The 25,597-nt window shown below is 39.2% G+C and overlaps 1 protein-coding gene across 1 annotated transcript; it reads left to right on the top strand.

Annotated features, from left to right (window-relative positions):
• The first annotated feature begins 8,265 nt into the window (after positions 1-8,265).
• LOC143273368 (killer cell immunoglobulin-like receptor 3DL1) lies at positions 8,266-19,230 on the top strand. Its single transcript, XM_076572519.1, has 6 exons — positions 8,266-8,335; positions 12,735-13,019; positions 14,188-14,493; positions 15,880-16,173; positions 17,105-17,155; positions 19,082-19,230. Exons 1-6 carry the CDS (start codon positions 8,266-8,268, stop codon positions 19,228-19,230), a joined length of 1,155 nt encoding a protein of 384 aa, XP_076428634.1.
• The last annotated feature ends 6,367 nt before the right edge of the window (positions 19,231-25,597 follow it).

A 25,597-nucleotide genomic window follows, 5' to 3' on the forward strand; every position in this document is an offset into this window, starting at 1 on the left:
TGCATCAGATTCATATTGGGGAAATATGCAGAGAGACCAAACCAAACTAGTTGGAACTCATGAAAGTTGAACCAATGGCTGTGGAGCCTGCATTGGTTGGACGAGGCCCTCTGCATGGCAAGACAATTCTGTAGCTCAATCTGCTTGGGTGCCCCTGGTGGTAGGATCAGAATCCATCTCTGGTGCATGAGCGTGGTTTTTGGAGCACACTACCTATGATGGGACACCTTGTGCAGACTTGAGACTTGAGCCTGGAGGAAGTGCTTGGATTTGCCTCTACTGGATGTACCTACCATGGGAGGCCCTTGCCTTCTCATGTGGGGGAATGTGGGGTTTGTTGGGATGGGCAGGCTGGGGGGGGCAGGAGGAGAGAAGAGGGGGATCTTTGATTGGAGTGTAAAATGAATGAAAAAAATTCTTAATAAAAAATACACAACACAAACACAAAAATTGTCAAAATTAATTGTTTTAACTAGATCATAAAATAAGTAGCAATATCTTTTTTATTCTAAAAACATAATACTTTATGAAAAATATTATTAGTGCTCAGACTGCTGACTATCTGAGCAACACCAGACCCATAACACCATGATCCTAATAAACTCAATAGTTCTTAAAAATAGACCTGGGTAGATCATTTATTTGACCTGTCATTGGTGCCCTATTTGGGATCAATAAGAGTCACACAACTTTTGTACACACTACCAATGTTAGATATAGATTCAGTTTACTGTGATAAAACCCCATGACCAAAAGCTAATTGGGGTAAAGGGCTTCTTTGGATTGCATACCTTCCCATATCCTAGGTCCCAATTTGTTGAGGGAATCAAAGCAGGAATCTGGAGACAGGAACAGAAGTAGATTCAATGAAGATTCAGCACATACTGGATTGTTCCCCATGCCTTGCTCAGCCTACCTCCTTAGACAATTTAGGATGGCCTGCTGAGAAGTGGCACCAGCCACAGTGCTCTAGGCCTCCCCACATCAACTATCAATTAAGAAAATGACCAACAGCCTTGCCTATGGCTAATCATGTGGATGCGTCTTCTCAATTGAGAGTTCCACTTCCCTAATGGCTATAGCTTGTTTCAAATCAAAAACCATAACTAGAACACTATGTTGTAAGCACTCTTTTGCATTTTCATGCTCTGGGACTGTGGGATGCATCTGTGTGTGTGTGTGTGTGTGTGTGTGTGTGTGTGTGTGTGTGTGTGTGTGTGTGTGTGTGTCCCTCTGTCTGTCTGTTAATTGATAATTTGATAGAGGGATTCATTATGTTTTCTCCAACTTGTGTTCTTTCTGCTTCAACATCCCAAGCATTGAAGTTTCAGGGACTCTGAGAATCCTGAAGATGGAATTTTATTTGAAGTCTCTTTATTCCAAGTTGCCTTCCAAGAAAGCAGCAGAAAGGTATTTTCAAAGACTGTATGACTTAAAAGTTCTATGCAGCAAAAGAAAAAAAAATGTCCAATGTAAGAAAATGGATGCAACTAGAAATCATTGTGTTCATCAAATAGCCAGATTCAGAAATATAAAACTGCATATTTTATATGTGTAAACTTTATCTGAAAGTAAGCTGGTAGTTTTCCATTTTTATTAACTTTTTAAGTTAACATACAATGTATTGTGTTTCATTATAACATTTGTATATATCTTTGTCAATTTGTATATGTCTGTGACAGAGAGAGCAAGTGTGTGTGTGTGTGTGTGTGTGTGTGTGTGTGTGTGTGTGTGTGTGTGTGTGTGTGTGTAAGAGAGATAGAAAACTAGAAAAAAAGGTCTTGGGAATAAAAGAAGATATTTTCTTAATAGAAGCAATTTTTAATTTGAAAGGAATTTCATGTGCGTATACAATGTATGTTGGTCATATCCAATGCTAACTCATCTCCCTAACTCCTCCAACAAAAAGCAATCTTGAAACATATAAATCAATACCTTCCAGGACTCAGGGAACTACACAAAAGAGAACCCAGTGAAAATAATGTAAGATCCAGAGGACGGGGAAGAGTGCCGAGAGAGGCTGGTCTCTGGTGACATGGCTGTGAAGCAAAGGAACTCCCAGCAGCTGTGACGACCTAGTGGATCAGTAAACATGAATATGCAACTGTGTCCTAGGTGTGCTGATGACTAAGAGTCCCTCCAGTATATTCTCATGATTGGTTGGTATAGTTAAATAAAGTGGTAAGACTTCGGTCTAAAGATTTTAGGCAATTTTACATGGTAGTATCATCTTGCTTTTTCTTCTATTGTTATTTTTATTTTGAATGTCAAATTGCCATAATCTAGAGTCACTTCAAAACAGAGTCTGATAGAGAATTGCTCTAAATCAGAAAGAGTTGGACTATGGGCATATCTGGGGGAAATTTTACCTGTTTAATTTAATTGGTGTGAGAAGACCTGTCCACTATTTAGGGAATGACAGAATTCCCTAGGCAGGGTATCCCAAGCTGTTTAAGAGTGAAGAAAACAAGCTGAGCACAAGCATGCATTCATTGTTCTCTATTGTTGTTTTTTTTAACTGTTGATGCAATGTGACCTGTTGTCTGTCTCTAGGGAATATCTCTGTGACTCACTCACAATGATGGAACTGTGAGTCAAATAAGCCTTGCCTCAATGAAAAATAAAAGTAAAAGTGGGTAAATACAAGTGTGGTGATGTGCACGTGTATTCCCAGCATTTGGCAGGCTGAGAGAGAAGAAACTTGAGTTTAAGGCCAATCTGTTCTTAATAAACTGGATGTAAACTGAACTGCATAATAAATCCTGTCAGAAAAAAAATCAAAAAGAAATTTGAGGTGAAAATAGAATCAGAAATATGAGCAATGAAAGACATGCTTTGAGGAAAACCTTCCTACATGTCAGAAATACACACAGAAGGACTCTTCTGTCTCTCCTAAGAATCCAGCCAAGATCAATTGAAAACTAAATATTTCAAGAAGGAACTGATCTTTTGCCTTCAGATTAACAGATACAGAAATATGCGGTCAGGATATCAGAATTCACCATCCTGTGCATTCTACTCTATCACAAGTATCTTGTCTGTTTTGAACACACACAGACAAGAAGCTAACTGGGCTGAGGCCATATTAACATCGTGGCCACACAGGACACCACACTCCTGCCTCTCAGTGAGTCCTGAAATGAAAGTTAGCAAGTAATATGGGGCTTCCACAAAAGCTAGACCTTCTATTAACATCAAGACTAGCTAATTGTAGTAGCATCCAAGGATACTGTACTCTCCTTAGCATTCCGCCGAGGTGGCTGTACCTGGGTATTGAGCTGTGGAGCTTGGTTGTCTCTATTCAACCCATGATATATCATCTGGGTTTCATGGTGACGATGGGATTCTGGAAAGAAGACACTGAGGGACTATGGTGGTATTTTATTTGTACTTAAATGTGATTTTCATTGTATGTTAATAAATAAAGTTGCCCAGGGGTCAGAGCTATTAGAACCATAGCAAGAGTGTGGTGGTGGTGGTGGTGGCTCACACCTTTAATCCCAGCACTTGGTAGAAAAGCTAGGTAGATCTCTGTGTGTTCAGGGATATAGCCAGCATTGGAGACACACACCTTTAAGACCTGGAGGGCAGTACTTACAGGCCGTGATGAGGCGGTCATGTGTTTGAGTTTACAACAAATGAGAAGGCAGAACAGAAAGACTATTTAAAGACAGACACACAGGAAGGAGCTCTCTCTTTTGTAGAAGCTAGGAGCACTGTAGGAGGTAAGATTTTAGCTCTGAGCTCCGACCTCTCGGCTTTCTCTTTTACATTGGTTCTGTGTATCTTATTTTAATAAGACGGTTGGTTACATCTACAAGGGACAAAACCCTTAAGAGTGGTTCTCAAGACTGTTCTTTTTTTAGATATAAGTGCTTATGGATATACAGACCAATATGAGAGCTAGAGATAGATAAAAGAAAGGATAGACAGACAGACAAAAGTAGATGACCTATAAAAGAAAGATAATTGATAAATAGATAACAAAGATAGTTTGATAAATAACAAATACATAAATGATTGAATGGCAGATGTGTTGATTGATTGAAGATGACAGGTAAACATGATCAACTGACAAATAATAACTACATAGGTAGGTAGAGAGAGATGATAGATAGTGTTTCAATCTTGAGTCATCTCCCAAATACCGAAGTAATTGTTTTTAAAACTAGTCATTGTGGACACATTGAGCCATTTATGGTCAAGAAGCATTACCAGGAAGCTATTGCTGATGGTTCAGCATTTCTAAAGGTAAAGAATGGAAACTGTGTTTAGCTTCTTCATGACCACCATGGCACAGTGATCTTAAGTGTGCAACAGTGGCACACATATCTTAGTGGCAGATCACAGCTGTCTAACTGGACTCAAGTTCTGCTCAAATACAGGAAATATGGCCTGGTTCTGGAAATCTACCAAACTATCCGGAGCTAGTGCAGCCTTTGACCTTGGAGAAATCTACAACTGCCACTTTACTAAACAAGTTAATTCCTAATTGCATTCCAAATATCACATGATTTTCCCTTGCACCCGTAGATAAATCTAATTCCAACATCAAAATAAACTTTGTTTAGCCTCAAAAGAAAACACTATTACAAAAATGGAAATGAATACAAATATAGATAAAAAGTAATTGTGCAGATTACATCTCCAGAAGACCCATCTACAACAGATTTCCTGCAACTAAGGCTGAAGGAACATCAGGTAAGAAATGGTGGAAGGATTGTGAGAACCAGAGGTAAAGGAGGCTTACTGTGAGATCTCATTTCCTCAGAATGTGGTCAACACTAAAATTATATACATATAATAGCATTATACAGATTAGTCAGATTGTGTTTTATATTTAGTAGTGTGTGTGTGTGTGTGTGTGTGTGTGTGTGTAGATACATAAAAGTAATTAAAGATAAAGATGTTTTTGAGGTTTTAAGTTCAAGATGAAACAAGGACGGAGTGGGAGAGCAATGAAAGAGAAACCATGATAGAGGGAGACATCGTGGGGATAGGGAAAAACTGGCAACTAGGGAAGTTCCCAAAAATCCACATGGACAAGGATCCACCTTGGACTACTAACAATAGTAGAAAAGATGCCCCAACTAGCCTACCCTGGTAATCAGATTGGTGAATACCCTGTCATCATAGAGCCTTCATCCATTAAGAGATGGAAGCAGATGCAGAGATCCACAGCCAAGCACCAGACTGAGCTCCCAAAGTCCAGTCAAAGAGAGTGAAGAGGGATGCTATGAGCAAGGGGCATCAAGATCATGATGGGGATTATGGCACAACTATCAGGGTGTTTGGCCATCCCATCACCAGAGTAGGTCAGTTCCTGCCGTCTCTCGACCATTGCCAGCCGTCTATTGTGGGGGTATCTTTGTGGATCTCCGTGGGCCTCCCTAGCTCTCTGCTTCCCCCCCTTCTCATGTGGTCTTCATTTACCATGGTCTCCTATTTCTTGTTCTCCCTCTCTTTTCTTGATCCAGCTAGGATCTCCAGCTCTCTTTCCCTCGACCGTCGCCCTTCATTGGTCCCACTCATGTCCAGGCTGTTCATGTAGATCTCATCCATTTCTCCGTGTCTTTCTTGGGGTCCCGTTTTCCAGGTAGCCTCACTGGTGATGTGATCTGAGGAATCTGGGTGCAGACATCCACGGCTGGGCCCCTGGTGGAGCTCTGGGAGTCTAATTAGTGAGGCAGAGGAGGGTTTATATGAGCGAGAATTGTTGAAGCCAAGGTTGGATAAAGCACAGGGACAAATAACCAAATGAATGGAAGCACATGAACTATGAACCAAAGGCTGAGGGACCCCCAACTGGATCAGGCCCTCTGAATAGGTGAGACAGTCATTTGGCTTGATCTGTTTGGGAGGCATCTAGCCAGTGGTACCAGGTCCTGGGCTCGTTGCATGAGTTAGCTGTTTGGATCCTGGGACTTATGCAGGGACGCTTGGCTCAGTCTGGGAGGCAGGGACTGGACCTGCCTGGACTGAGTCTATCAGGTCGATCCCAGTCCTCGGGGGAGACCTTGATCTGGAGGAGGTGGGAATGGGGGGTGGGCTGGGGGAGGGGAAGGGTGGCGGGGAGAGGAGAGCATGGGAATCTGTGGCTATTATGTGGAACTGAATGGTGTTGTAAAATAAAAAATAAATAAATAAATTTTAAAAAAAAAGATCATGATGGGGAAACTTACAGAGACAACCAAACCAAACTAGTGGGGACTCATGAACTGTGAACCAAGAGCTGGGAGCCTCCATGGGACTGAACTAGGCTCTCTGCAAAAGCAAGACAGTTGTGTAGTTTGATCTGCTTAAGGAGCCCCCAGACAGTGGGATTAGGATCTATCCCTGGTGCATGAACTGCCTTTTGGAGGCCACTACCTGTAGTGGGACACCTTACACAGCCTTGGTGCAGTGGGGCTTGCACCTGCTTCAACTGAGTGTATCAGGCTCTGCTGACTGCCTATGGGATGCCTTGCCTTGGAGGAGCTGCGAATGTGGGGTCTTTTAAGGGGGAAGGCTAGGTGGTAGAAGGAGGGAGAAGAGAAGTATCTATGGTTGGAATGTAAAATGAATAGAAAATTTCTTTTTTTGTAAGTGTAACTCTTTTTTATTTTATAATTTAATTTTACATATCAGCCACGGATTCCCCTGTCCTCCCTCCTCCCACCCCCTAGATTTCCCTCCAAATTCACCCCCCCATTCCCACCTCCTCCAAGGCAAGGTCTCCCCTGGGGATTCAGCTCAGCCTGGTAGATTCATTTGAGGCAGGTCCAGTCACTCCTCCCTGCACCAAGGCTGAGCAAAGTGTCACAGAATAGGTCCTAGGTTCCAAAAAGCCAGCTCATGCACTAAGGACAGGTCCTGGCTCCACTGCCTAGGGGTCTCCTAAACAGTTCAAGCTATTCAACTGTCTCACTTATCCAGAGGGCCTGATCCAGTTCCATGGGGGCTCCTCAGCTATTGGTTCACAGTTCATGTGTTTCCACTAGTTTGGCTATTTGTCCCTGTGCTTTTTCCAATCATGGTCTTAATATCTCTTGCTCATACAATCCTTCCTCTCTCTTGATGATTGGACTCCTGGAGCTCCACCTGGGACTTGGCCGTGGAGCTCTCCATCTGCTTTCATCAGTCACTGAAAATTTCTTAATAAAAAAGATGTATTTAAGAGAACAAAATAGCTATAAATGAGAGATTAAGAAGAGTAAAAGCAAGAGAAATGATAGAATTATAATTTATTTGAAAACATATACTAACAAAACTTTAAGTTTAAATATGTAGAGTAATATATAAAAAACATAACAATGCAATAAAATATAGGAGATATTAAATACTACATATACATAGTACATTCCCAGAGTGTGTAGCCTTGATTCAAAATCCCATTTCCTTGCAGTGTCTTTCAGGTTATTGTCCTCTGACAGATTCTTGTAAAAATACATCATTAGAATACTGATGTTTCTTATCTCAGTTCACTATTGTGTATTTAATATGTCCTACTGAATTAAAGAATTAGTGATGTAGACTCAAGAACTAGGGTTATAAAATAATAATGTTTATAAAATGCAAAAAAATTTGTAGAATTGTACAAATTAAACATTCTCAGAAATTTCTATCTCAATCATTAAAACATGAAGTGGAAAAACACAGCATAATAAATATGTATCTGGGCATTTGGGTAAAGAATGGTAGGTGCACAGGGCTGTAGAGATCACTCAGAGGTGAAGAGTGTGCTCTGCACTTGCAGATGACCCAGTGTTATATGCCAATGCCTACACCCCAAGCTCACAACTGTGAGACTCCAGCTGCAGGGGATCCAATCAATGCCCACTTTGGGCCTTCCAGGCACCAGCACTCACATGCACATACTCACACACACACATGTATATATTCACATAATTTAAAATGAATTTTTTAAAAGAATATGAATGGTACATCTTTAAAATTTTCAGTTAAAACAAAAATATACTTGCTTTATTTCTTTGATTTTTGAAAATAAGTGGAATTTTATTATTCTAAAAATCTACACAATCATGTAAAAAAATTGAATAATTATAACCTAACATTGGATTACTACAAGGATGATTATTTTGATTGACACATTAGGATTGCTGTTATAATATGAATAGTATTCATTCAATATGATGCACAGAAAGCCAGAGGAAACATTCAGCCTCAGATGTAAAAAGCTACAACATGCAAACCTTTAGTACCATAATCAAATTTGATTATTTGAAATAAAAAGCATTTGGTCCAGGATGCAACTCAGTTGTAGTCATGGTGAATGCTGTGGCTGAAGAGCTGAACTCTGAAGTATTCCAAGAAGCTGTGATCCTCCAAGGCCATGGTAAACGAGGAGCATTTGCAAAGCCTCATAAGGCAACACGCACCCTTTAATCCAGGCACTTGGGATGGGATTAAGGTGCACTTTGAGTTCAAAGCCAGCGTGGTCTACAAAGTGAGTTCCAGGATAAACAGGGCTACAGAAAAACTCTATGTGGAAAAAAATCAATAAACGTGGGAGTGACAGCGGATGTGCTCTGTTGGTCAGCTTTCCGTGCTGTGGTCAGGTAGATGCTTTGAGCCTCTCACAACATCCTGTAAGTTTTATTCTGGCTCTACCTCTTGTCAGCTGAAGCAACACCATGCTGTCTCCACTCCCAAACCTTGTGTGTACTGGTGAGTTCTCCAGGGAATGAAGGGTGTTGAATACCAGAGTGGAAATGTCGTTCTGGGAAGTTGGAACCATCCTCAGTAGAAACACTGACTTCTGTGCTGGATTTTGGTTCCTGAGTTCATCTTAACTAAGTGAACTCTGATTCTACTCTACAGAGACCCAACAGGAAAGGGGAGGGTCATATGGATACACTATTGGAAGGAGATGGACCATCCAGCATGACTTTTTCTTTGCAGGCTTCTTCCTAATCCTGAGAACATTGACAGAAGCAGGTAGGTCCATCCTTAACACTTTGAGATACTACCCATCCCAATACATAGGTTTCATTCTAACAGGAGAGCACATATCACAGGGTGTTGACTGGTGGCTTCTGTGAGTGACTCCTTGGTGAGTCTTCTGAACTTCTAAGTTAGGATCCAAGGAACCAGCCTCTCAGGTCTCTCCCAGATACTCGCTGGCACTGTCCCTGGCAGAGTCAGGCATCAGCTTTGATCAATTAAATTTTTTTTTTTTGGTTTTTCAAGACAGGTTTTCTCTGTAACTCTAAATATACAAGAAGTCATTTTTTACACTAGGCTGCCCATGAACTCAGACATTTGCCTGCCTGTGCCACCCAACTGCTATGATTAAAACAGTGGGCCATTACACTTGACAGATAATCAATATTTTTAATTAAAATAATCTTCCCCCTTGCCATGCTCTAAAATGACCACCTCCACATATTTTGAAATTTCGTGTAATAATTTATGACTTTTTAAATATGTGACTCACTTGACAACCATTGAAGTTGTTATTTTTATCTACACACATCTATGCTACAGATAGAATCTGTGTACCACTGGCACACTATTGCATCTTCTTAGTTTGGCTTGCTTTCAGTGAGAATCTTTTACTTTTTCCACATGAAGATGTTTTCATGCAACTCAATAGCAGCCTTTACATTTAGTTTGAAGAACTCCACAGAGTTTCCTGTGCTTGTGGTGATGAGCTCTATCCCCTAATCTTTTTCTCAGAAATTCATTATGTCTATTTCTAAAGCACAGAGTTGCTGACATTTATAGGCAGATTTTCTTTTTTCTACTCACTTCATCGAATAAATCATCCTGGACACTTGGGCCCAGAAATCTTTGCTCAGATGTGTGCCATTAGGTATGTTGAAAGTCCCTCATGTGTTCTTTGCTTCTTTTATCATTCTGATTTCAGGATCTCTTGTGATAATAATGTGCTCTGTGATTGTGATTATTTGGGTTGGAATTCTTTTGTGTCCTTTGACCTTCTTGTACTTGACCATGTACATTTTATTCCAAGTTTCAACAATATACTAAACTTTCTTCTCTATGATTTTTCACTTTATTTTTATTAGTTCTCTTATTTCTCTCTTTTTGTTAATAGTTTATTGATTTTTCTAGAATTTCACACAATGTGTTAATTATATTCACCCCTACCTAAACTCATCCTAGTTCTAACCCCCCTACACACCCAAGAAAACCTTTATATTTCTTTACCCTTTCTTGAATTTTTATGACTCATAATTTGGTATTGTGATGGCATCAAAAAATCCTGCCATTCTTCTTGATTGAATTTTAATTTAGTTTCTGTATTTACCCATCAGATTATTTAATGCCTGGTCTAAGCCCACACATTCTCCTATTGTGTCAAGTATACTATGGAAACATTCTATTAACTTTTTACATTTTTTCATTTATTTATTGATTGATTGATTGTACTATGCCACAAGTGTGGAAGTCAGAGGACAACCTTCTGAATTTCATCATGAGAGTCACAGCAATGGAATGCAGAGAATCGGGCTTGGCAGCAAGACCCTTTTCCTATTTACACATCAAGATGACCCACATGTTTTGTCCACTCAGTAGTTGTGATCTTGACTTAAGAGGGATGTTGCCAAAATTTTTAGCTTGTTGAATGATTAACTTCCAAATTTTATAAAATATTCTAGACAGTTTCTTTTCTAAGTTATATCATGTCTTTTTATTTTATAAAGGATTTTCCTGTTTAAATTTAATTTCTGGAGATTTTCATAAATGAGTACTATATTTGCATCATTCCTAGCCATTGGAATGTATCAAAAGAATTGACATCTTATGTCATGGATACATTTCATGTCATGTTCTTTGCTGCTCTATTTTCAATAGCTAGGACATGGAAACAACCTGAATGTCTTTCAGCTGATGAATGGATAATAAAAATGTGTCACAGATATAATGTGGTTAACAATGAAACCATAAAATTTTCATAAAAAGTAAATGCAACTATAAAACATTTAACTGAGATAACATAGACCCAGAAAAAATGCCACATATTCTCTCATCTGTGGGTCTTAGCTCCAAATATTTATTCATAGTTATAATTCTATCACTTTGGTAAAAGTACTACTGTGAATTACTTGTTGTGGGCTTCATAGGCCTTCCTTCCTTCTGTGTTTACTTCCAAAGTCTCGCCATTGTTTTCTGTCAGGTTTGACTTCTCTGATTTTCACGCTTAAGTTCTTACAAAACACACTTGCATAGTGAAGAGAATCACCTCCTCTGCACATGCAGAAGGTCTTTGGTTGGAAATAGACCTTTACCATTAATCTAACTGAGAATAGATCTGGACAAATTGTTGCAACCCTGTACAGGATGATCCCGGTGTCATTTTCTGTTGTTTGACTACTTTGCTTCCTCTCTTTTAAGATCAGATATTGTTGTTTCCTGTGCTTCTGGTTCAGTAAAATCACTGACTATTCTCTACAATCGGGGACAGTTTCTCATTGGGTACATAATCGCCTCTTCCAGGACAGTGTTGCAAGATGTCCTCAGGTCTGGAGTCCATACTGTCTTCACTGGAGTGTTTTGCTATTGTCTCTTTCCTCAGGAATATCCACCATGTGAATACAGAACATAGACCAAGATGCATGGGCTGTCAATCATGAGTCCAAATCCTTTTCATCACCATGTGATCCAAGTGACAGAGCAGTTGTATACTTTCAAAGTTCCACATGCAAGAAGCCTTGAAATGGTTGAGAAACTATATGTCTGCCTCTAACTTATCACTCTTGGTGTGAAAACGTGAACCAGTTTGACCTCTGTGAATGAAGCTCTGTACAAGAGTACAGAAGGGACAGAGTAGTTCAAAGACTATTTTCCTCTGTTTTATTGTAGATTTTTTTCAATTCTGTGGTCATATGGGACAGCTCATCCTCACCCCTGAGGTCTGGAATAATCACAATATAATTCTAATCTTAGTATTGTTAGACTTCTAGAGTCAGTGAGGGTGAATCAAGAGCATTCCTTTTCTGCTGTCTTAGTGACCACAATTCCCATCTGTTATCTTACAAATGAATCTTTTTACTCTAGCATCTGATGTAATTTATTTTTAAATTACAATTTTTCATGACCAGATCTACTTTGTTATTTAACACTTACTCTACATTATCAGTTAACATATCTTATCATAGAAAGATAAACCATAGATATGTGGTAGTTGGGGGACACTCATTACATGAAAATGACCCTATTGTGTTTGAGACTATCCTTGGGAATATACAACACATGAAAATCTGCTCACCCCATAAATGAAGCCCATGACAGACCAAGCTGATTGCATCAAAGTTTAAATAGGTGAATTTATGAGTTAAATGAGATTACTAATAGCAGTATGGATGAGGGATTATTAGCAGAAGCAAAGGTTGACTCAAAAGCATTACTGAAAGCACACCTCAATGTAGGTGATTATCAAGAAAGTCAAAACCAGGGAGCTCTCTGCACAACTTGCAGGGAGATAAACGGGTGTTAAATATCTCCACTTAGAATTCAGCAAGTCCTATAGCTTACTGTTTCTACAGAACTGGGAAAAGCTGATGAATCTTGCAAGTTTCAGCTTTCCAATATATATGATGTTTGTTTACCTCCTGTATCCCCTGATCATTTCTACCTCTCACATTGAAACAGGGATGCTTCAGTTCAGAGAAAATGGTTGTATAAATGACCAAGAAGAAGTGAACATTGACACTCAGCACTCAGGAATAAAAGGGGAATCAATACATTTTTTTCTGTGTATCTTCCTGCAGGAATTCATGACAAGCCTTCATTGTCTGCTTGGCCAAGCCATGTTGTTACACTGGGACAATATGTGGATCTTAGATGTGACTATCATAAGGAGTCTTCCATGTTCAAGCTGTACAAAGAACTTGGACCTCCTATGCCTCAGTTCCATGACAGAAAATTCTACAAATACCTTCTCTTGGGTCCCGTGACACCGGAATTTGGAGGAACCTACAGATGCTATAATTACAATCATCAGTACCCTAATGAACTGTCATCACACAGTGACCCCTTGGAGATCATAATATCAGGTCAGAGATCATAATTGGAGTGTAATTTCATTTCCCCAAAGCTCCTCATGCTTGAATTTTCAGAACAAGTTTTAGTCAGAGTCTCAGCATTATAAAGGAATTCTCAACACACAGAAATGGGTCCTATGGTGGACATAACATAAACCCAAGGACATGCACTTTCTTGTGCCTAAGCCTTCGGGAGTGTAAAGGCAGTGTTAAGGAGTGTTGTGTCACAGATAGATTGAGCTTGAAGATGGAATTCAGACATTAACAAGTTGACAGCAGAATTGGAGAATGTCCTGAATTATCCTGACTCTATAGAACCACAATGGCTCATATACCAAATAAGGAAAACTCTGTTGTAGGCAGAACAAAGCATTATGAAGGAGACGCCCTCTTGCTAATTCTGACAGTGGAGGACGGGTCCACAAGCTAAGGAGTGCTTGAGACCTTTAAAAGCTGGAAGGAAAATAGTAATGGATACTTCCCTAGTGATATCAGCAGCAACAAATCCCTGCAGATAACTGATTTATTCTGTTTGGGCTTGTTTCAGAATTCTGATCTTCATAACACTTGTGTTCTCTTTAAGAATCCCATTTGTGATGATTTGTTATGGTAGTGATTGGATAAGGAACCTACATCAAGGAAAAATTAAGAACTAGGCAGGGATGTGCAGAGAACAGGAATATCCAGTTGGTAATACATCAACCTGTTATAAGAAACAATGCTTATGATGCCAGATCTGGGATGCTTTTTGAACTTTGAACCATAGAGAAGGTCAGAAGAGTTGCGCTGATACCTACCTTCACCTCAAATTCCCTTATCTTGCCAATTAGTATACTTAGTCCAAAATAGTATTAAAAAGGTCTCATGAAAGAGCATGGCATAAACATTCCCAGGTTTTCAGAATTCCCAAAACATAGAAAGGAACAACAGGAACTGTGGTGGACAGTATCAGCAGATACATTCTCACAGCAAGCCATTGGGAAAATAGTGTGCTGGTACTAGAGTCACAGAATTGGGAAATGTCCAGAGAATGATGGAGGAGTCCGTGTACAAAGTCAACATAAACAGAGACAGGACAGTGGGACACTGACAGGAAGAACAGGTTAAGGGGGAAAAACATAGATTTTCTTGGATTCATAGACTGGCATCAGGTTCATACTCACAATCTCCTTATTCCTAGGACTGTATAGGAAGCCTTTCTTGTTGGCCCTACAAACTTCCCTGGTAAAAGCAGGAGAGAAGATGACCCTGGAGTGTCATTCAGAGATTATGTTTGAAACCTTCATTTTGACTTCACATAGAAAGAAAATAATAAAGGCTTCTTTTGAGCTTTCTGCAGAATCTCATATTGGGGGATCCCAAGCCAACTTCTCAATAGGTCCTGTGACACCTGACCATGCTGGGATTTACACATGCTATGGTTCTTACAATCACACACCATATGAGTGGTCGGAATCCAGTGACCCTGTTGACATAAAGATCACAGGTAAGAGGGTATTACCTGCTAATCAGCTCTGTGTGATACAGAGCAGTTATTCTATCTATTGGAAGTTCTGGAGGGTTATGAAGATGAGTATGGGAAATGTAGAGAAAAGCAACCTCAGTGAGTATATTACTGACATAAACAACTAAAATGGAGACACAAGAACAGACCATTTGTTATATCATCTAGCACAGATACAGAGAGGTCAAAGAAGTCATAACTAGAAGTAAAGTGAAAGGGACAACTTAGTGAGCTTCATATGAATCAGAGACAATGATGTCCTTCTACTAGTGTTCAAAGGCCTCAACAATTCAGATTTTGTTTACCTTCTATATCCATAAGACATCTATCGGAAGACCTAGACATATCATGTGTCTGACCTGAGTTTATGTGTTGGGTAGGTCTGGCTCTTCATGAGTCCTGAGACCTTGGTGCAGATAACAGACATAGAATTTCTGTGTTGATTAACATTCTTCCTTTCTTGTGGTTGACTGATTATTCATCCTAGAATAGCATAGCCTTAGGAAATTGAGTAGGCCTCCAATTGCTGTTTCTTTTCTACATCTCCAAACTGTTTTCTGTCCAAGTTCCAATTATTCACACACTCTAGGTGACTGAAAAAAATGCTACAAGGCTTTTCCTTGGGAAAGACATGGAATACATATGCCATGGAAGAGGAAATATGGGGAAAGGACCTGCAAAGTTGGTACAGGTGAGGGAACCAGGAAGAACTGTATGAGGATGTCTTAATGAAGTCCATTACATGGCATTCTATTTAAAACAAAATGACAATTGCCTCTAATTAAAAGAATTCATTGACAAAACATTTGGAAAAACTGAAAGGACAAAATAGAACAATTGGAAAAGAAATGGAATCAGGGGAAGTTCATGGACAAAAGAGAATAACAGCACAAAATGATCAACATTACATATAGAAATATATATGGAATGGCACTTAAAAAGAAGCCATGAAATCATTTAATATATTTTAATTTCAAGTTTTTTGAAAACAAATACACTAATACATTATATATACAAGAAAATGTCATAAGGAATTCAATAGCTATAAAAAGATAACATATGTTAATGAAGACAAACTTAAAAACACAGATGGTATGAACCAATGCATATAGAGGCAGACACTGGCAAAATAACGTAGAAGGTAAGATGGAGAGGGGAAAAGATTAGAAAATAGAATAAAGGAGAGATAAAGATGGGACAGAGAGAGTGAGAGAAACAGAGAGATAGAGAGACAGAGGGAGACAGAGAAACAGAGAGAAACAAAGAAAGAGAGAGATCACAAACCAAGAAGGAGGAGAGAGAAATGAGGAGAAAATAAACACTGGTAGGGAGCAGCCCCTCTAAATGTCTCTGCCTCCTTTCTTCCAGGTTTATACAAGAAACCTTCTCTGTCAGCCCTTATAGACCCTGTGGTGATGTCAGGAGAGAACATGACTTTGTCCTGTGTCTCTGACATTCAGTTTGACATGTTCCATCTGACCAGAGAAGGGGTGCCTCTGGGGCAGGGGCTGCCTGCAGTGCAGAGCCACAATGGGACATTCCAGTCCAACTTCCTTCTTGGACCTGTGGTCCAGGGAGGGACCTATAGATGCTATGGCTCTTTCAGAAACTCTTCACGTGCATGGTCATCCCCAAGTGACCCCATGTGTCTTCCTGTCACAGGTAAGAAATTCTCATATCTATCTCAAGTTTTGTGACTAAGAAAAACTGAAACCATATCTGAGAATCACTCTCCTGATGAGGGAGAGAAATTTTCATAGGAAGGTATGGAGGAGTTCTAGGAGATGTTTTGAACATATAAATATATATAAACATATATTTATATATATATATAAACATATATTTATATATATATATGTATACAAACACATACATAAAACACATACATATGTGTATGCTATGTGTGTATGTATATATGTATGTATATGTGTATATATATATTCCAAAAAAGGACTCAGTAAGCTTTATGTGTGTGTGTGTGTGTGTGTGTGTGTGTATCAATATACACACACATATAACATCAATAATCAAAGAAAAAGAAGATATCAATTTAAGGATGGGGGAGGTGTGGGAAAACTTGAAGGAACAGTACGTGTGTGGGACTACAGAGTTGAAAGCAAGAGAGAAAGGAATATAATTATACCTAATTAAAAACATTTTAAAAGATAATTCATGTTTGATAGAAAAAAATATCAGATTACAAAATGACAGAAAGAGAAATTCCAAAATAATCTTTATTCTGTTTGGCCAGACCCACTGAGACATCTGTGTATCCATACAGGTATAAAGAGGGGTCAAGACAGACTCATAAGGGATGAATTTGGAACGGTTTGGCCAGCTCAGAGATGGAGCAGCCCTCCTAATCTCTCACACATACCGATATCTCCATGGTACTCCTATTAAGTCATCACAACTTGAAATCCAAGGACAGAGTAATACCCTCTAATCAAACTACACAAAGGCATCCTATAACCCATAAGACTCAGAAATCATGGGTAAAGTGGGTGTTGGTCACTGGCCAACTTCAAAGAAGTTTCCATAAAAGACAGAAAGCATCACTGACCTATCTCCCTCTCCTGTTCCCATTCTTTAGCAAACTCATGCAGAAACTACCCTTCTTCTACAGAACCAGACTCCAAAACTAGTGAGTAAATGATTTCTCTTCTCTGTTGTAGAACCTTAGGCACCAAAATCTCTTAGATTCATACGTTGTCTCGTCTGTCCGTCACACAGCTCTGTAGTCTTAGCTTTCTCATCGCTTCTCTGATTCTCAAATTCTACAACATGACAAGATATTTAGGGGCAGCATGGGACCTCTATGGACTAACCGTCTTTAATTTCTGCACCTGTGACCCCCTACAAGTGAACAGGGGTAGAAATTTTACTCCCTTCCAAATAACAACAAATTGTTCACTCTAGCCGGGCGTTGGTGGCGCACGCCTTTAATCCCAGCACTCGGGAGGCAGAGCCAGGCGGATCTCTGTGAGTTCGAGGCCAGCCTGGGCTACCAAGTGAGCTCCAGGAAAGGCGCAAAGCTACACAGAGAAACCCTGTCTCGAAAAACCAAAAAAAAAAAAATTGTTCACTCTAGCTGTGTTCATGTTGGAGAGGAGGTGATCAGACCCGAATAAGGAAGAAAGCAGAAAGGAACATATTATAAGGACACTATCTGTGATGAAATGGCCTTGACTTCATTTTTCCTTTTTGAAGAAGTTAATGTTTGGTTCAGTGGTGTTGTAGGTGTAAAAGTTGCAGAGCTTATTAACTGAGCACTGAAACGAATCTCAGATTCAGACACTGAACACATAAGCTGTACATTGTGTCCTGGCATTTTCGTTCAGTGGCATAAGACGGATGAGATGGAGCACTCATGCACAAGTCACATGAAAAAGAAGCTGTAAGAGATAAAAAATTGGGCTTTCGGGGTTATCTAGTGTGACAAGTTTCAGGAAAGCTGCAGATTGGCAAAGAAAGTGCATTAGTACTTTCCCCCTGCACTGTGCTTCATGGAATGTTAAGGACTGCATATCCTGGATTTTATACTCTGAAGCCATAGAAAATTCTAGCTAAATCATAAGGCGTTTTACACTGCAAACAGTAACAGAGCCCAGGGTATTCTTGAAGGGTCCTCCTTACCTTCATTCCTAACATGTATAGCACATATTAAATTTATTCTGAGAATTATATGAGAAAGAATAGAACACATAAGCATATGCCATATGCCCTCAGGATACTTATCTTTAATATTTTACTTGTATTAGTTCTTTGGCAATTTCATACAATGTGCTTTGATGACATTCACCCCTCCCCCAACTCCTCCTGGACCTATCCACCAAACTCTGTGTTGTCTTTTTTATCGATGAACTTCAATTTGTGATGCACATATATTCATGGATGTGTGACCTCCCACCGGACTATGGTCAAGTTACTAGTAACATTTTTGAAACTGACTCTCCATCTCCCAGCAGCTTTCATTTGCCTACAGATTCTTGGCTAGGGTTGTACTTCATGTTGTCCACCTCTACCCCATTCATGCTGGAATTTGGTCTGGCTTCAGCTTGTACTGATCTTGTGAATGCTGTCACTAGTTCCTGTGAGTTCATATATGGAACCGCCCTCTTGTGTCCAGGAGGCCCTATTTCTTTGTAGTTATCATCAACGTCATTCAGCCATTTTTGGTCCATTATTTTCACAAAGAACAATGAGCCTGTAGAGAGGTGGATGTGATATAAATGTCCTATTTAGATATAATCATTCCATAATCTCTTGTTGTCTGGACATTTCCTAATTATGGATATCTGTATTGATCACCATGGGTTGCAAATATAAGCTTCCCTGCTGGAGGTTAAGAAAAGCATTAATGCATGGGTCAAAACCATGGGTTGATGAAAAGTCATCAAGAGTCAGTGTAGTACTATGTTGATTCAGCAGAATAATAGTAGTAAGTTCCCCATTAAAACTCCTGCCCTAATGAAAAATTACATTCACTATCCATCAACCAATAGATGTAAGGCAATCTATTACAGAGATCCTAAGATTTGTGTCTTATTGTATTCATATTTTCCATCAGATAATCACAAGCTCCTGTATATTCTGATAAGACTGTCGGCCTTCATGATGATTGTCCTCCTCATCTTAGTTCATTCTTGGTGCTATGCCAAAAGGAATAAATATCAGGAAGAAGCTAGTGAGTATCATCTGAGGAGTGTGAAAAACTGAACCTGGAGGAATACAGGTGTGTGGTCTTCTTTTACTTAACCCAGGACAGGGCCACTGATTCAGGGCTTTACAGAGAGAACAGCTGAGCCTTTGTTCTTCCCCTCAGCCCTTAGTCCAGTGACTAGTTCTTCACTGTACATTCACATTCAATGCAGACTAATAGCTAGGAGAAGGTTTTATCAGAAAGAGCGATGGAGAGAAAGAGAATCCTGTAACATAAAGCAAGGATGAGATGGGGCTTGGAACATAGAGATGCAGCATATCCAACTCTGCTGTGTGGCAGAAGAGTAGCCTTGGGTATTTTCACATATCTCATTAATACATTAGTATTTGATATGAACATGCAGAAGTGCTTTCTTAGGTGTTTTTAATTACTTCTGTCCCCTAAAATGCAGCCATTGTGGACCAAGATTCTGAAGTGCAAAGAAGATGGAACAGACAGCCCTCCTGAGCCCATAATCTTCCACACAGTCTACCTTCCCTCATACCCTACAATAATATCTGCATACAATATAACTTTATACTTACTCATTTCTAGAACCCTAAAAAAGAAATGTAGAAGTTGTTATACCCAAAATTTATGAAGACCTTTTTCAAACATTTGATCACTCCTGCTTCCCAGAGACTCAAGAAATCCTCCACAAGTACCAGTGTGTGCATGAAAGTTATGAAATGATGAGATAAATTGAAAGATTGTCTGTACTCCATGAGTTCTCAAAGAAAAATCCAAGGAAGTCTTCTATGGAGACCACAGCCCTTACTCCAACAAAGACCAATAGATTCAGAGAAACAACAGCTGGGATCTGCAAACAGAGTTCTCTAACATTGGGACCATCCTTCATTAATCCTACAAGAATTCAAATGTGGCTTTCTTTAATTAAAAAAAAATGACATGCTTCTCACTGTACACTAGACAGAAATCAAATGCTGTTGCTTAGTCCATGGGTGTCTATTTCATTTCACTCTGGCAGACCTCTACAACCTGACTAGCTATAAATTCTAGACCTACATGAAGCTTTAACCATGATGAGTATCTCACAATTGCAGATCAACAGGAGGCTCACTCTTTTTATTATTGTTTATGACTAATATGGAATGATGTTATGCAACATAGTGAGTCTCAGCCAATATCTTACATCTATATAATCTATTTTGATTATATTCCCACCAATTACTTTATCTTGACTTTCTGCACTCCTGATGACATCGTTCAGGAAGCCTCCTCTTAAAATTGGACTTTATCTTAAACTGTTCTGTGTACAATGCTGTGTGACAAAGTCTTCTCTCATCTGAATCATCTACATATTTCATTAGTATTTCAACATAGACTTCCACATAATTGAAACATTTTCTAAGATGTGTTTGAAGTAAAGCACCTCTTCTTTCTTACATTTTCCCATTATTATGCTATTGAAAAAATAGTTCCTATTAATTGAAACATGGCCTTTTGAAGAGAACTCATTAAGTCTCAGTAAATAAAACTCAAAAAAATCACAGGAAAATGCTGAAACATACAAGATTCACAAGGGTCCTTCCTAATGTTTTAAGAGTAATAGCAATAACAGAGGAGAGGAGACCCTCCAGTTCACCCAGCAGCGTGTAAGAGAGCTCCAAGGATGCAGCTTTCCCATAGCATCACCCATGCTGGTGTGGGCTTTTTGAGGTATAGCCACCTTTGTGTCATCCCAGCTCCCATAATTTTCTCCTCATACATTGGGATAGCTAATGTTACATTGATGACTAACTTTATGTCTAAGTGTAAAACTTCTGTGCAGAGAACTAAATAACAAAATGGACTTGTAAATGTTAAAGGCTGCTTAGAGTTTATTTTTGCAATTGCCTGGGTTTGTACAACTTTAACAAAAATTCTTCTTTCTGTCTCTGTAAATAAAAGCTCTCTTTGTACTGATGACTGTTGTTTTTCAATAAATACAGAAAATGCTTTTTAAGCAATGGTTGTCCTGATCAGCAAAGGCAATTCTGCAGCTACCAGCAGTGGTTTGGCCCCAAGGGCCATAGCCCGTGGGAATTCTATGCCTCAGGCGCTCTCTCTCTCAAGGACACTATGGGAAACTTCATCTAGATCTATACCACTCTAAAGAATTCAGGATTCAAAAGTTGAGGTAAAATTCTGCTTGCTCAGAGAGGCTGAATAGAAAGTAGCTCACCTTCTCTCCTTGCTTACATCTGCCCAAAACCATCATGTCCATGTCCCTCTGCTCTGCCCCCACTGAAAAGCCTGCATATTGTTCCTCCCTACCACTTCCTGTCACCCAGTTGCTGACTCAGCCTCCTGACTGCAGGTTAATTTTCTTTAATCAAACAAATGTAGCATGCCTTTGCATCAGTAGACGAATATTTCAAAACATAAACCAATATAACACATCTTAAAATAATATTCTATAATGTTTTCCTCTTTTTGCCCAATCAAAAATGAAAGGTTTCAATTTTAACATAGTGAAACTGTACACAACAAAAACAATTATGAAGTGAGAATTACATTTACAATATTCAGTCCATTTGTAGTTAGCATATTTAGAGAAAATAATGCATTATCTATCCTATCTTAGTGAATCCAAAGTTTTATACCTAATTTACTTTCTATCATATCTAAGGAAAACTACAACTACAGCTATCTAATCTTCAACTCCATAAAAGACCCAGAAGGATGTAATACAACCTAACAACAGAGACATTTGGCTGCCTCCACAGTCACCCAAAGTTTCTCTGCAATGTTGGGATATCTACTTTTAGCCTACAGGCATAGAGTATCTGACAGACTTTTCAGTAAAGCAGGAGGAAATTTGAAGGACTGTCCTGCCTTGTATTGGCAAAGTTTGTCCGTTGCTTTCCTGTGTGTCCTGCAGAATGTCTGGCAGACTCTTCTGTGAAGCAAATATTTTGAAGGATTCTCTGGTCTTGTTTTGGCACAGTTTAACAGCCTTCTTCTTGTGTGTCCTACATGTCCAGTCTGCACAGCACATTGTCAGCAGTCAAAAGGAAGAGCAGTTTCTTTGCCCAGTGGCTAACCTTATGTGATGACAGCAAAATCCATAAGGAGTTTCTTCAATGCCCATCTCTCTTCAATGCCCATAAATCTCTGAAATAAATTTATGTTTCTAGGAGCAGATGTCTCTCATTGTCATTAAAAATCTTAAGTTATCAAAACATTTTAAATGCCATATTCTATAGGTCTTTGAAGTGTTTGAAGAACATTTATGTGGCAGGATCCTGTCCTGTTGTTCCTTTTGGAGGAGGACACAGACTCTGGGAGAATGCTGAAACAACAAGCTCAGTTTATTCAGGAAGAGGCAAGTCTTATATACCCTCCACCCTGCCCCAGGGGAAGGACTGATGGATATGCATCTGCTATTGTTACATGGCTGCCTGTCATTGATTCAGGTCTTCTTCAGATCATGTCTCAGTTGCTGTTGCTAAGGCCCAGTTTGGCTCTCAGAAAATATCTTATTACTGGTTTGGGCTGGCTGGCCTGAGGCCTGTTAAGGATGAGTCATCCCACACAATTATCTACCTAAAATATATCTCTGTATAATCTAGAAAACAAGCCTAATGTATCTACAAATTTGATTATTATGAATGGCTCAATACTAACCTATGTTTCTTGATTATCCTAAATAGTTTATAATAATAGCTTTAAAAAACTAGAGCTTTTTACCTTATGTTTTAAATGAACTACATAGGTCTAATACCTTAAACAAGAGTAGAAACATATATACAGTATGTTATAACAAAAGTGATCTAAATTTCTATCAATATACAAAAGTTCTTTAAGAATGGGTAGAAACATATATAAAGTATAGTGAAAGTAACCTCAAATTTGTATCACTACACAAAATATCTCAAACAAAAGTAGAATCACATATGCAATTTAACAGAAATAACTTTAAATTTTTATCAATATACTATGATCCTCTAAATGATAACAAACATCCATAACCCACAATATAATCACTAGCCATGCACACAACTCTTGGTAAAGTGGACATTATTTTTTCTAGACTGTTTCCTGCTGTCTGTTGGTGAATCATCTTTAGGATACCAGAGGGAAATTTTGAGATAATAGTCAAGTCCTGGAAAAACCAGCTATAATCTTTATTGATTGCTATCCCCTGTCAAGATTCAGGAAGTAACCCCTGATAAAATCTAATCCATAATAATCTAGAATGAGTCTACAGTCTCTTGTTTTCTGTGGAAACAAAAGCAAAATCTTTTTACCAAATAACACATTTTTTAATTTCTTTTTTCAAGTTAAGGCATTCCTAAAGTACATAGGTTGGTTCAATCTAGCAGTCCAGTTCACAATCCCATCAGCCACTGTTTCTTGTTATAAACATTTTTTAAAAAATCAAAATCAACACAATAATGTACAGGACTCAGACTCCCTGTGTATTTCCCATCTCTACATGGCTTATTCTTTTTGATATTACTTTAATTCTCTCTTAGAGACTTCTTATTTTTAAACTATTTATTTCTTTTTATGACTGTCTATACCCATATTATTTCCTCCTTAAACCTACACACATTGTAAAACACACTGGAACCATGTTTAGAGGTTTTCCCACCTGGACCTTTTTTACTGCATATCTTTTAGCATTTTTTTACCAAGTGAACAAACCTTTAAATTACTAACCTACATCTGGATTCTCCACATGGCTCTCAGTTAGATCCACATGCTTCTCAGTTTGTGAGAGCCAAACCTAAAGCTCTTGGCCCGGTCAGAGGTTAGTGACCAAGAACTGCATTCAACCATTCTAGAGCTCTAAAATTCTGATACTTGCACTGTGGCAGACATTTTTACTTAGATTTTTGTTCCTATTTAACATGATGGATGCTCAAAGGCTCACCAGCAAGCAGAAACTCTTAAAGGAATCATGCCCCCCTCTTTTTTTCCATGTAGGGCTTTCTCAGGCCCTACATGGAAATTCGAGAGCCTCACACTTGTACACCAAAATATTGCTGTTTGTTTTTCACTCTTTTACTCTTTGCTCTTTTGGGGGTAGGGCAATACCCAGCTCCCAAGTAAATCACACTTGGAGGCTTATTCTTAATTATAAATGCCCCACCTTAGCTTGGCTTGTTTCTTGCCAGCTTTTCTTAACTTTAAATTATCCCATCTACCTTTTGCCTCTGGGCTTATTCCTTTTCTAACTTCTGTATATCTTACTTTCACTCTTACTCTGTGGATGGCTGAGTGGCTGGATGGCTAGGCCCTAGCATCCTCCTCTCCTTGTTCTCTTGCTATTTGTTCTTCTTCTCCCAGATTTCTTCTTCTATTTATTTTCTCTACCTGCCTATCCTTTCTCATGTCCTGCTACTAGCCATTCAGTTCTTTATTAGACCATTGAGTGTTTTAGACAGACAAAGTAACATAGCTTCACAGAGTTAAACAAATGCAGCAGAAAAGAATGCAACACATCTTTACATCATTAAACAAAGGTTCCAGAACATAAACAAATGTAACATATCTTATAATAATATTCTGCAACAGATGACCTTCTGCTTGCATGTAGACAAAATGTAAATTTAGGTACTTGGCCTTTAAAATCACCTGACAGAGGTGTCTGGGTGCTACATATAGGAATCACAAGTCCCAGATATGTACTTGATGCCTGTATTATCTATGAGAATCTCTTCTATGTTAAAATTTATTAATGGTGTTGATTCTTGAGTTTGTCTTGGTTGGATAGGTGTTTCGTTCCTTGGTTTCTGTTTCCTTTCTGGTCTTCTGGCCTAAGAGCCTAAGGGTTCTGTGACTAGCAAGGGATCAGGTCCAGTAGGGTGTCTCCCCCAGGTATTTTGTGATCTGTAAAACCTCTGTGTCTTTTAGGTACCAACATTGCCTCTGAGGTTCCAAGTAGACATGTGACCTCTGAGGATCAGGGCACTTACTTGGTCTCTGGGATTCCTAGTATGGTATGGCCTCCAGTAAAGTAGAAGTCTTCTGACAAAGCTTTGGGTGAGAAATAGAGCTCTGAGGAGAGGATGGATTTGGGAGCTGTGGGCCAAGTTTATCTTACCTTTTGTCTCTAGAACCAGCCTGGCCTCCAGTAGAAGCAGAAATCCTCTGCTGATGTTATAGCCTGGAAATTACAGCCAGGGAAGGGGGAAGTATTGAGCTGTTGGGCAGGTTTGAGGAGTGTTAGCAGGCAATGGATAGTGTCTTACCTGGGGTGTCAGGATCACACGACCTTGGGTAAAGCTGCAGGATTTGGGGGTCAGAATACAGAGCTCAGGGGAGGGGGTAGAGTCCGGGACATTTGGGGCATGGGCTGTTGGACATAATTTAAGGTGTCTTACAGGACAGTGGGCATGGGCAAAGTCTTACCTTGGATTAGTGCAAACAGTC

This window comes from Peromyscus maniculatus, chromosome 1, assembly GCF_049852395.1.
Source record: "Peromyscus maniculatus bairdii isolate BWxNUB_F1_BW_parent chromosome 1, HU_Pman_BW_mat_3.1, whole genome shotgun sequence".
Classification (NCBI taxonomy): Eukaryota; Metazoa; Chordata; class Mammalia; order Rodentia; family Cricetidae; genus Peromyscus; species Peromyscus maniculatus.

What these genes read in the sequence shown, in the direction of transcription:
- LOC143273368 (XM_076572519.1), top strand. Translation starts at nt 8,266, where the DNA reads ATGGTGAATGCTGTGGCTGAAGAGCTGAACTCTGAAGTATTCCAAGAA. An exon ending in TGTGATCCTCCAAGGCCATG is followed by an intron (nt 8,336 to 12,734) that starts GTAAACGAGGAG and finishes ATCTTCCTGCAG; the next exon opens with GAATTCATGACAAGCCTTCA. An exon ending in CATGTGTCTTCCTGTCACAG is followed by an intron (nt 16,174 to 17,104) that starts GTAAGAAATTCT and finishes CCCATTCTTTAG; the next exon opens with CAAACTCATGCAGAAACTAC.